Source organism: Bombus fervidus, chromosome 7, assembly GCF_041682495.2.
Source record: "Bombus fervidus isolate BK054 chromosome 7, iyBomFerv1, whole genome shotgun sequence".
NCBI classification, from domain to species: domain Eukaryota; kingdom Metazoa; phylum Arthropoda; class Insecta; order Hymenoptera; family Apidae; genus Bombus; species Bombus fervidus.
Window position 1 is genome coordinate 13,522,746 of NC_091523.1, and position 12,930 is coordinate 13,535,675.

Below are 12,930 nucleotides of genomic sequence, written 5' to 3' on the forward strand. Positions count from 1 at the left end.
ATAACCACTATAATGTCACGCAGATGTAACGGTAACGACAGCGATACACGATTCCGGCACTCGCGCGAACTGTAATAGCTTCGTTAAATCGCTATACGTAGATGCACTACCGTCCTTTAGTATTTGCACATCTCGTGCACGAACGATCGACAGGTTAATATTTTTATTATATTTTCAAAGTTACGATACGTTTAGCCTACCGTTAATTCTTTAACTCTTCCTGCAACTAAAATCAAGTACGTGTACTCTGCTTGATCGTAACCGATACAAGGAATGTACCTGCATCGTTCTATTTTCACATCTATCTGCGATGAATGGCTAACAGTTCGTATAATTTAATCTTATGGAATATGATCGCAAATATACATTTCAATTATCCAAAGATCTCAATGTTAAAGCGACACGTTTAAGGATCGTACAAGATCGGAGACCAAAATTGGATTAAAAAGCTTCGTTTGAAGTATCATTTACGTATGTGCGATGATTTGGAAGCGTCCAATTACTTATGGTCGATAACGCAGCTGTTAGGAGGTGTGTAAGAGGAAGTGAACGACGAGAAAAAGGATTACAAAAATAAATTTTTACGATGTTACGGGTATTACCCGCGGAGGAAGATGCGGAAAAACGCCAGTTGTCTGTTGGGGATCCGAGAGGAGGCAACTTTAAAAAGGCAGTAACTAACTTTACCGTATAGCCGGTGGATTTTACGCTGGATTAAATTTTATGATTCCGGGCGTACCGCACGGCGACGACCACCGAAATAGTACGGGTCTGCGGCTAATCGCCGAACAAATTAAAGCATAGAAGAAAACCAGTGGCTAATGCGCTGCCAGCTAGACGCTAGTTTACGCGAAATCGGGCGCCTGGAAAAAATCGCCAACTGATTCCCTTCCCACCTGGTACTATGAAATTTTCTCCCTCGTAATTCGTCTATTATTGAACGATTTAATTCCTTTGCAAGAATGAAGTTGGAAGAGGCAATGTCGAATGTTTCATCTTGGAATACATTTGACGTGGTAACGAATAAGATTAAAATTAATTCATTAGTTCTCGAAATATACGAAAAGGAGTTAAGTGTAGCAGAACGTCAGACTAAGTAGATTCGGTATTAATTCGATGCTTTTAATCTTCGGATGTACTCGTACATTCGTACGGCCAGATATAATACAGAACAAATAGAATATAAATAGATGTACTTGAGCAGAAAATAACATTTAACAAAAATGTGCTATCGCGTATATTATGGACCGATGCCTGCTAATCAGTTAATTTTTGTGAAACGTCGAACAGCAGAAACAGCTAATTAAATTCTGGAAATAATCAAAGCGACGAAGGAGGTCGTGTGCGTTTCGAACAGGCGATAGGCTCGAGCCGGTCTACCAGACCCGGAAGTGGTATTTGCATGCCTAGTGACTGCCACTGCCACCAGCAAACGGAATATTCGCTATTCGTATGCATATCGAGCCCAGCAACCTTATCGCGCTTTGCCAATTAACTCTCTCCGATGAAAACGTATCCTACCCCACCTCTTTGCGTTCACATGTGTACGTACCTACACATAAAGCTTCGCACCACCCTTTCGACTTCTCTCCGACGAAAACTCGGCGGCGCTTTCGTGAAATCAGCTTCGTGGATATCATTCTCCTCTTAGACACGTGTTGTATTCGTTGAATATGCATGAAGGGCTAATGTGAAAATGCTTCAAAAGTACAAGCAGGCACGGTGACGTTGACTAGAAAATCACGACTGATCTCTGGTCGGAAGTCTTTGGTCTCCGTTGGGGAAGAGAAAATACTAAGAGGAATGGAAGATGCCGTGGCGGTGTTATCTCTTTGGGTGGGTTTTCTTCGTGGACGACGTAATTAGGGCAATTATGTTGAAAAAGACGTTCATCGAAATCGTCGGCCATCGTATCCAATTTTCGTTCGGGCGACATTGACGAAGATCGACGAAAGAATTCGGCTCGGGTGTAATTTTGGCCACTCTTTGTACAGCCGGGACGTAATTAGGGCAATCATGCTGGGAAAGCAGCTTTAATGGAGAACGATAAAACGAAGAAGCAAGATATCGGCCCGAATTTTTTCCACCCTTCTCTCGCCGTGCGCCGGCCGATCGATGAAATTTACCGCGGCAGGGAAAAAGAAGGAAGAGAATGGATGGGAAAAAGGAAAAGGGAAAAAGAATAATTCGGTCGGCTATTACCAATAAGCGGCGGAATTTTTACGACACCCTGTTATCGATGAGCGCAAACACGAGCCTGGCTGTCGGCCAACCTACCCCGAACGCTTGCCTGGATCGTTCATCCTCGGCTACCGATGCTTATCACTCATTTTAAAAGATAATTTTTACAGACAGGCTCGTCCGAATACCGTCCCGATTCGAGATTCGCTTAGACGCGATGGAAAAAAGCACCAGACCAGCCAGAGCCGATAGGAAGATCACACGACGCACGGTTGATACGAGCAAAATTCGCTCGATTAAAAATTCAAGTATGTCCATCGTTCATCGACCGGTGAATATATCGCGCCAATAACAAATGACAACCGCGGGAATGGCTGACCAAAAATTTTCGACATTGTATCTACTGGTGGAAATGGTTGCGCAAACAATCTCGACGCGTCGTTCCGCTCTTTAATTAATTGACATTGCGTAAAAATGCAGAACAAATTTGAAACGCGCTGGCAAACTTTGCTATTTACCGATCGATTTACCGGCTGATTCGCTCGTACGATTTTTCGCCGCCAATAGTGACCTATCCAATTTACCTTCGCGTACACTTTAATTCCCAGTATAACTATTTTAATCGTCTTTCGAAACGTCCATTAGAACAGTTTCCGTCAGTTTGTAGTTCCGTTCGGTCGGACACTTTTTAGTCCACAGTCGCATTCAAATGGAAACTCTGCACCGTTTAGCGCTTTTGATTACGTATTTATAGGCGTATCCTGCGTAATAAGCGTACATACTTCGTCTCATCCAATTCACTTCACTGTACGTATGCGGTCGCACGTAGCGACAGTATCAAACGATCCGACTCTAATGCTTATTGGTTTTCCTAATTATTACCAAGCCGCGTTCCGGCTATTGGTCGGATCGTTCGTATGTCGCTTCGTGCACAGACCCGAGGTTAACCGCATCCGGCGAATATAGTCGCGGAGACTTAAAGGTTCAAAAACAGAATACGAAAACGCTGTTTGAAATAAGATATTCTGAACTTTATAAACTTTATGATAAGACTTATGATAACTTATTTGCTGTTTGAATTTTTCTCTCTATAGCGTTAAGGAGCGCATAATTTTACCTTTAGAATTAACTGGCCGTGACTAGGACGACTCAATGAACGTCTTCTGACACGTGCAGTATTTGCAATAATATGATAAATCAAAGTATCTATGCGCGTATTTGTGTGGACGCGTATGCGTGAATTGAGGAAATAGAAAACATGGTTCTGACTGTGAGAGTCAGTCTTAAGCAGTCGCGAAACCGAGCGCATTATTTAATTCACCTAGAACTTGCAAGACACCCCCTACATACGTTGCCGCTAACGAACCCTTAATTACACGCGCACGTGACACACGCGACCACGTAGTGACACTCAGGCGTGAATAGAGGTAGAATGATACATCTCGTAAATTCATATTTTCTTGAATCGGGTAAACTTATCTTCTCATTATCGAAGAACTTGATAAAAATAGGACGTTTGATCGGACTATTATATCGTTCGAGGAAAGTTTATTTCAGGAGGCATACAATATTTGAATGGAATACAATGTTTGTAAGGAATAGAAACACAAGGACTTAGGACAACTCTCAAACTTCCACTGAATACCTACATGAACTTTAGACTTTGTACCCTTGGACCGTCGGACTTTCGAACTCTGGCAACTTTGCATGTTAAAACTCTACAACTTCGTACTTACGCTTAAGTTATGTTCATTAAATATTTAGTGTTAGCAAATAAGTTTTTATTTATTTGTTATATAACCCGTTTTACGGATTATACGGGGGTCTTAACAGACGCTATAGCGTACAATCCATTCGATACGAGGCAATCCAACCTGAAAATCCAATCACCATTCGGAATAGCCGAGGGTTGGAAAGGAAGCTGCTAGGAATAGAGCGGTAAACAGTCCAAAGGAGCAACGAAAGTATTTCGAACAAACAATCCGTGTCGATTACGGGTCCGATCGCGCAGAATACAAAGAACGCGTCGCGACAAATAGAGAATACGAATACGAATACGAGCTGCTGGTAGCTAGCGTTCGAACGAATTAGAGGGAACGATTTTGTATGTTTTTAGAGTCTGCTGGTGTCACGAGTCGAATGCTGCACGTATAATCGTTAATATTAACATCTGGAAACCTGCTCGATAGTGACCTGTTATTATTGTTATAGTTAGACATAGTAATAATAAATAAAACGATGAAAATTAAAGAAAAAATCCAGTTAGAGTCTGTAACGATTCCAATCAGGCGGATAAATCATTCGGTTGATTGTCTTCGTTATCGGTGGCTGGTTCAGCGTTACGAGCGGTTCAAAATGAGCGGTTCGTACGTTTTCGTAGAAATTTTATGAGTTTAAGCGGGTTTTCGAGAATGTCAATGATCGTTCGACAAAGTGTGTACGTGTAATTCGATGGCTAAGTGTCGTAGTGTCAACTTTTCAAACATTCTGCTAATCTTCTTTTCTAGAATAGCAAAGGAGAAAAACAGATGGTTCAGGGATTAAGAAGTTAACGTATGTAATAGCTTAGTAAACGTTAATTGATAGGAATGTTTAAAGAGCGAGTTCCCTAGCGAGTCCTTATAAACTTTTAGAATTATCGGACGACAAGTAGCAAAAGAGAAAGAGAGAGAAAGAGAGAAGAGGGAGAAACAGAGGAAGCAGGAGTTGGAGGAGATGGGTACACAGGCTGCTCGTTTGGTTACCTAATTCGTTCGAAGTTAAATTCCCCTCGCACCATGTTCAAAGTGCATTCAGCCACCATGCGGTGCGGTTTATGGCAAACGGTTAGAGAGATCCATCTCTGATTTAGGTCAGATTTGTTGAGGTAACAATACGCACGTTCCTTCTCCATCCGCCGCGCGTACACGGTTCTATTCTCTCATTTTGTCATGCAACAAAATTCCTTTATGTCGCGATCCTTCTGTTTCCCGGCATCTCATTGAAAATTTGTGGAGTATTTTCATACTAAAATTGGTTATTACGTACAGTGAAACGAAAGAGCGCGATGATCGAGGGAAGAATTGGAAAAGACGAAACGTTGACACGTACATCACACGCAGGCATTCATGTGAAACAATTTCAAACAGCCGCATTTTCACGAAACTCATCGCGGCAAAGTTGGCAAATATTTAAATACACCCGGCAAACACGTAGTCGATGAAGAATCAGCACAGCAAAACACAACGTAAATATTGCTCAATCTGCCCTTTCGTTCTTTTAATTCCACTGCATCTGGTGGAATAACTTTTCAAGCCTTTTTCTCAAATTCCGTGTTAAAGTTTACCTTCAAACCACGGAACATTCAGTTTCGCCACGCAACGTCACCGCCCCTTTCGCACAATGAACGCCATTAAAGCTCCAACAAGACGATAAAACCGCGTCGCCTTGCCAATTAAACCATCGCGGAATCGATTATTCGCGTGTCTATGTATTACGCGTAACTACGGAGGAACATGGATTAGGAAAAGGTCGTGGAAGCTGGAAACAAAGTTGGAAGGCGCATCGCGGAAGGCACACATCGAGCCGTTTAAAGTTCGCGGCATTGTCATACGCTGCGAAACTTTTGCAGCAAGCCGGTGAAACGCAGTTACGAGTTTCCGCGAGTAATTACACTAGGCGTGTAATCGGGATGCTATCAAGAAATACAACTTGGCGCCATCGCGTCCTGCTCAATTAGCTGTTCGCCAACGACAGCCAACAAGATGCGGATTCTCTCTGCCGTCATCCGCGCTTCATCGTACATCCGCGCGATTATTCAAATTGTTTCGCCACGTAGATAAGACGGCGTAGGCTGTGTCTTCTGCGTCGCGTCGATTATGTCGGGTTAATTCGCGTGTCAGCCGAATGAAACGGGCTAGGAATGCGACGCGTGCTTAGAATTATCCCGGTTCGTAATACAGCTTTAATGGGTATATGGCTTTCGAACAAGAACTCGTGCGCCTCGAGTCGCTGTCTCGGCCGCGTAATTACACTCGTTTCATGGATTAACCTTGTGTGTTAACAGAAGGAGAGCTTCTCCGGTCTTCTTCGTTTTTACCTCCTTTCTTTTTTCCTTTCGTCGTTCGAAAAGTTTCCGGTTTACCCCGACGTAATTACTTTAATTAAAGCTTCACGCGCTCGAGAACCGTGCCTGTCAGAGTCTAAATGAACACATCCCTCGAATACGTTTCCCTCGGCGTTAAATTGCCAGATATAACGTACGGAATATACCTTAAGCAGGATCTTAAGGCGACAGGAAGCTAGTGTAACATTGATTGTAACTCGAGATCGGATATCCAGGTTACACACCGTACATATATCCAACAGGAATTAACACGGAACAAGAATACCATGAGAGAAACAGGGGAACTAAGGGCAAGTTAGACGTTGGCTAATGCTATTCCAAGATGCGAAGTTCCCTAGCTTGCCTAGTTCCTCTCTCATTCGCTTGTATTTCGTCGCTCTGTATTGCCTCGGTAACGTGGCTCACAATCTCGAATACTCCTTTCACGCCGACTCTATATCGCCTGTGCGTATCTTTCGTCGATAGAAACTCGATCGTGTGTATATTCAAATGAATTCCATTAGTTACGATATCGTGCAAATATACCAACATATTGTAGATAATATTTATATAGTGAAAATTTTCGATGGAATTTTGCGTACACAGCAAACATCGGGATTTACACACAGTCTGGACAGAGTTTTCTTTCGCGAATTTCTACTCGTGCTTCGCTAACAATGTTGACGACCCGAGTCTCCGGCATGCCAATATTTGACCAACAAACGTCTATAAAAATCCTCGCAAAAGGAATCAAGGATTTTGTATGAAATAAGTTAGACGAAGCGCGGACGAAGTAACCGAACCTGTGGAGAAACTTGTACGTCGCCTAATGCTATTGTAAGAGGCAAAGTTTACTCGCTTTACCGTCCCTTCTCGTCGTATATCTCCTGTTCCATTCTACTTGCCCCCAGAGTACGGCTTCCCCTGTCCGCAGGACACATGCGGTGTGTTGCTACTTGAAACAGGGGCCATTTCACGGTATCGCGTCACACTCGATAAAACGGATCGCCGCCTGTGTATAAAATACACGGTGAAATGATACGAGCAGATATAAAGCGTCGAAACAAGTTAACTTTGAATCGCTGTGGTGTAGTTGAGATTGCTGATAAACAAGTCACAGGTCAAAATGCTCGACTCTACTTTCTGTCAGTTTCTCAATTTCATTACATAAGTACACGATTAACGTTCGAGATCTTTAAAGAAAAAAACAAATTACTTAGTTCCACGTGTTCATTTATCACAGCAGGACGACGTTAAATAACGGCGAGTAGCCGTAAAATAAATTTAGAAAATAGCGTTTACAGCATCATCACTTCCCCCTGCTTTTCAATTTATGAAGTTGATCAAGCAAGTGGGAACTAAAAATGGGTAGATGATAAATGAGGCGAAATACGGGGACGGTCGCGAGACCGATAACTAAATTTAATTAAAAGATAGTTTCAGCAATAAATCACATAAAAAAAATTACATCTCGTGTATTTCCTCTGTGGTCTTCGTCTTTCAAGTATGTTGAACAAAATAAAATCGCACGATCGTTTCACGAGAAAGAAAGAAATACAGGCCATGACGGATACAAAGGTAACGCAGAGGTATATAGCCAACCATATTTCTCTAACTCTTCTAATTCGCAAACAGATGCAACAAAAACCGCGGAAGATTTCAGAACGAAGTAATATATTACGTTGAACGATAAATTCTAGAAAGACATTAATTTTCTCCTTTTGTTCGTTTGCTGCAGGCACAACGATCTACCATGGAACATACGCAAGTTCCTGAAGAATCAGTTGAGGGAATTCAGGTTTGATGACCTGAGGGATACCCACCCTTGGTCGCGGAGCGCCTGGAGCCACACGGATCTCAGAAGATTGAAGGAGGGTATGGTTGCAGCGCAGGTGAGCACAATAATAACCGCAATAACGTGAGCTCCCGTGAAAAGGCATTAATCCAGAGGTACGTGGCAGAGATGTTTCACGAATCGCGAAAGCGGACCATATATATTTCGACGGTGTCCGTAGACAATGTCCAATTACTCGCAGTACACCATATCGCTACATCTGCCTGGCTCTCGCGTGCGAGACACGTTTAGCTGGAAATATTCTCGAGAAAAAGGCACCCTCGTGAGAGAGTCGATGCGCCAGCCATTTGAAACATTTTTCCCAAAAGTGCCCTTCCCCTCTTTTTGCCGCCAGGCTACGATTTATAGCCCGATAAAAATTACGGCCAACCTTTTCGTTTTTTCTCAGATCGCTAGAATCGTACGGGTGTGAATGAGTCGAGCAACAACATACATTCGAATTGACAGACGATAAAATCTCTCATACCGTTTTAAAGGCTGATAATTGAAAACGTTTCATAACTTCGAGACCAGCGACCGTCGCGTGTTACTAAGACTTTGTTGCTTGTATGGAAGAGTAGTGCTGCGTATTTTTTACATTTAAACGTAACTTTTCAAATACCGTGTATAAACCGACTTCGTAATTAGTCGAATCGAGCACGCGATTTGTCAGTTGAGAAAATTAGGGTGGCGCGTGAACGACGAAAGGGGAAGGAAATCGCGTGTCGTCTTGACTCGTTCGTCTCCACGGATCGCAGTTCGAAAAATCGCATTCCCTTCGATGTTTAAAATCCCTGCAATTACGACGGAACGAAACGAACCGCAAACGCGCGAATCGCGTGTCTTGGTCGGAAGCTCTTTGCTTTACAGTGTTTCAATTACAGCACCTTCTTTCCGTTCCACGTAGCCCGATACAGACCGACCAGGATTAATTAAGAGAGACGTAAAACCCTTATCTGTACTGATGGCGCCATTACTCGACGCTATCGCGATTATCCCGCGCAACGAGACACAGGATCGCGGGAAAAATTTCGTTCGCGGAATTCGTTCCATTAGTGCGACGAACCGGCATGTAACGAGCCGACCAGACCGCCAACAACTTTGATAATTAATTTCTCGCGGTTCCACGAGATTACGCGCTGACGAAAATTTACCGTGGTCTATGAAGTCGTGCGGTGCTCGTTCGTTCCGATATCCTTTCGATTAATCTCCAACCACCGTTCCGTGTTACACGGTATCCTGTCTCTTTCTTATGGCTTACTCGCGCCCAGGACTTAAGAATGGTCGAATGGATCGACCAACTTGCGCAACAATTGCACAGAATCTCTCGATGTTTCTAATCGATCGACGTTCACAGCTCGTTAAATAGAACAGTCGCGTGGATAAGAAACTACGTCGTAAGCATAATCGATCGGATAAATGAAAAGACCGCGTAAGAGCTCTCAGTGTTTTTTAACAAGATTCGTAAAAGAACTTGTCGATGATTAAAAATCCAGAGTATAAGAACGACGGAATGGAACGGATCCAGTTCTGAAAAAATTACCTAGGAACAAAATCGATGTGTTTGATCGGCCAACATTGACGGCTAACATGACGGAATCGGTGATTGAATAAAAAAGGCGTGAGCCAAAAAGTTCACGTAGAAAGTAAACGAGAGAAAGGTATATTCGGAAACTAACAAAGAGAAACCACCAACACGGCTTAGCAATCGAATAAATCTATTCTTGTTGAGTCAGCTCTTGGTCCATTTCGAGATGGACGATCGAAACTCTTGGTGTTTCAGGAAAATGTGAGAATAACGGAGGAATCGAGCGAGGAAACTCGGGCTGAGACTCGACCCGGGATACGAAGGGATAAGATTATTTCGTGAAAATAGAAAATCGCCTTCGCTGAAACTCTTTTGTGCCTTTTACTCTCGATGATGACATTACGTTAAACGATGGTGGAAGAAGATTGCGGTGGTAACAGAAAATTGTGATTGTTACAGCTTTCTCGCGAGACGAAAGAGGATCGAAACGAACAACGTTCCAACTATGAAATCGCGTAAATCTACCGATAAGCGATTCCTTATTCGGCCAGGAACCGTCTAAAGTATAGAGAACTTTAATCCGACAATTTTGCACCGAAACTCGACCAAACTCATTATCAGGATTAACATTTCCCGTGATCACAATTTATCTTATCCTGTTCCTTCTCAAACACAGAGAACACCTACTTTAAGCCCACTTTGGACTGGATATCGATTTTCGATTTCGAATCTTCGGCTACAACCGCGAGAGAGAAAAGTTAGTTAATAACAACGAATCGTTTGAACTATTTATAAGTTATTTTATAAATGTATGGCGCAGGTCTCTACGTTGAGTCGAGACACCGTAACGATTATTGGTTGTTACAATTTCTGGATTCGCTGTAGTTGGAATTAGCGACTACAGCAGAGGATTTCTCAAATTAAATTTTTATTATCCGTGTCGTCGATAGCTCGATTCGTCGCTCCGTCTAACGGTTATTGAGAGTTATATATAAAGTTTCGAAGAACAAGACGTTTAAGAGAAATTCAGCTACCCGAAGAAGGGATATCAAATGAAGGAATAAACGAAGAAGCTAAATAATATTAATTTCTACGTAGAAAATATTTCAATGGAAGAATAAATGAAACGTCTAAAAATTTGTGAATATTCTTACGCGCAGAACGTGTATAATCAAGAACGAAACAGCTCTTAACGAGAGAATTTTAGTTATGTCGTTTTCCGACAACATGAAAGGCGCGTTGCCCGCGAAAGGACTCTACGCGTAAGGCACAGAAATACTTTTTACTTCATAAACCTTCGGAAAACAACTGTGACGGTTTAAAGAGCTGTACCAACATCTTTCCTTCGACTATGCACGGCGTTTCTGTCCATTCAAAGGAACAGACTCGAAATAAGCACGCGCCTAAGTAACATTACGCGAACAAAAGTAGATTATAATTTCCAGTTGACGTGCATAAAAGCAGACGACGAGCAGTTGCCCCCGCGACACGCCCTTTCTTCACCAACGAATCGCACGGACGTTGCGTAATGAAACCTGCTACCTGTGAAATTACTTTCGCGATGTAACTCGCGGACTATCGCCTGGGTACGTGTTGCCTGGCGCCGTGTATTCTCTTTCTCTCTCATTCATAAATATTAGGATATCTACGCAACGAAACGTAATAATTAAAATTATCCATCGATCGAAATTTTGTATTCGTTGTATATAATACAAATTATAATATATTATGAACGTTATACGAAACATTTTGAGATTTCATTAGCGCTGTTATAAAACTCGATGATTATACACGCTGGAAAAGTTTGAAACCAATCTGAAAATTTATATAGAAATTATATATAAATTTTTCAACAGACAATTGTCCATTACATTGCTAATATCATAACAGTCGGTGAAATCGTATTTAACGCTTATTTATACGCTTAAGATGGTCAAAATTGATCAGTTACCATATAGATGACAAAATGTTGAATTCTATTCTAAAATTAATAAAGTTATACTAGAATATTGAACGTATGAATTTTTTTCTAGGCAGTCTGAAAAAAGAGATAATAATTCTTAAACGTTTTATAATGTTAAAATAATAATTTCACAATGATTTTACTTAAGCTTTCGTAGATATCATAGTACTTATGAATGGAAGTGTACGTATCAGCCGCAACACGATCCGATCTCTACCAGTCTAGACGGAAATATATACATATATATTTTTAACACGGTCTCGACGCCTCCGGATCGAGGCTGTTTCACGGGTGGCGCATGAATGCCGAATTTGATGGTGCTCGCCCTATACAGAGCCGCTGTTTCATTCAGACGTAAGTCCTGGTTCGCCGTTGAATAACCGATATGACCCGACGAAACCGCTGTTGGCCGCGCCAACTATAAATGTGCCTGAAAATACGAATCTGTCCTGAATAGAAAATATTTCAAGTTGCGAATATTTTAACCCATTGGCTGCATGCAGCGCGCAACGTGAGATGCCTATTCATTTCCCTGCGTGATCGACACGTTTCGTTACTGATCGCTCCTTCGTCAAAGGATTGCGAACGAAACCATTTCGATTACAATGACGTGCGATTAAGGCCTGGTGACTGTTTCGAATATTGAAAAGAAAATGAAAACCGGCATTGAATAAATGTTACGAAATGCGAAGTGTTATTTACAGACCGTGAACGTCTGTGTGAATTTTGTTATATGTTTTCTATTATGTCCCTCGATCTGTTCTACCTACCGAATATCGTTATCGCGAATACGCTGCAACGAATACAGTGGCGTGAGAATATTTTCTTTAACCACTGTGCACCTTGCCTGCAAACCGAAATTACCAAGCATAAATATCCGCGGCCTACCGATATGCGTACGATATAAAAGTTGGATAGAAGCGTTCTTGGGAAAAGTTGGGTCATAAAGGTGAAAAACATAGGTTTGGTGGCAGCGCTTTCCTTGCATCGCCAGCGAACTCGGTAGTTCCGCTTTATCCAACGGGGTTTAACTTTAAGACGTCAGAAATGGAATTCCATTCGAGGGAACATCTGTGCTTTCCGTCTGCGAGGAAGCGGTAGCGAATACGTATAGGTGTAGCTCGCGGTCCAAGCTGCGAGAAAAAGAACGAGAGAACTAGCGACTGCCCTAAGAATATTCGCTCGTAAGAGACCTTTGAAAATACCTTGGCTCTGGTTACTCGTTAGTAAAATAGTCTGCCGTTGATCCCATCTGTTAGAAGCTCATCTAGACGCGATTACGGCAAGCGTGGCGTAAGAGTCACGGCCTGTGATAAAGAGGAACAGCAGGGGTGGCGGAG

The 12,930-nt window shown here is 42.3% G+C and overlaps 1 protein-coding gene and 1 long non-coding RNA gene across 8 annotated transcripts in view; one reads left to right on the forward strand and one right to left on the reverse strand.

The window, feature by feature from the left end:
- Window positions 1-12,930, forward strand: part of LOC139989517 (dipeptidase 1) — a 233,425-nt gene that overhangs the window by 171,795 nt on the left and 48,700 nt on the right. For all 5 annotated transcript variants that reach the window (XM_072007986.1, XM_072007987.1, XM_072007988.1 and 2 more), the window contains one exon: window positions 8,004-8,157. In XM_072007986.1, coding sequence (XP_071864087.1) covers window positions 8,004-8,157 — 154 coding nt within the window. The remainder of the gene's footprint in view (window positions 1-8,003; window positions 8,158-12,930) is intronic.
- LOC139989526 (uncharacterized) overlaps window positions 1-12,930 on the reverse strand; it is a 119,977-nt gene that overhangs the window by 53,804 nt on the left and 53,243 nt on the right. The window lies entirely within an intron of this gene.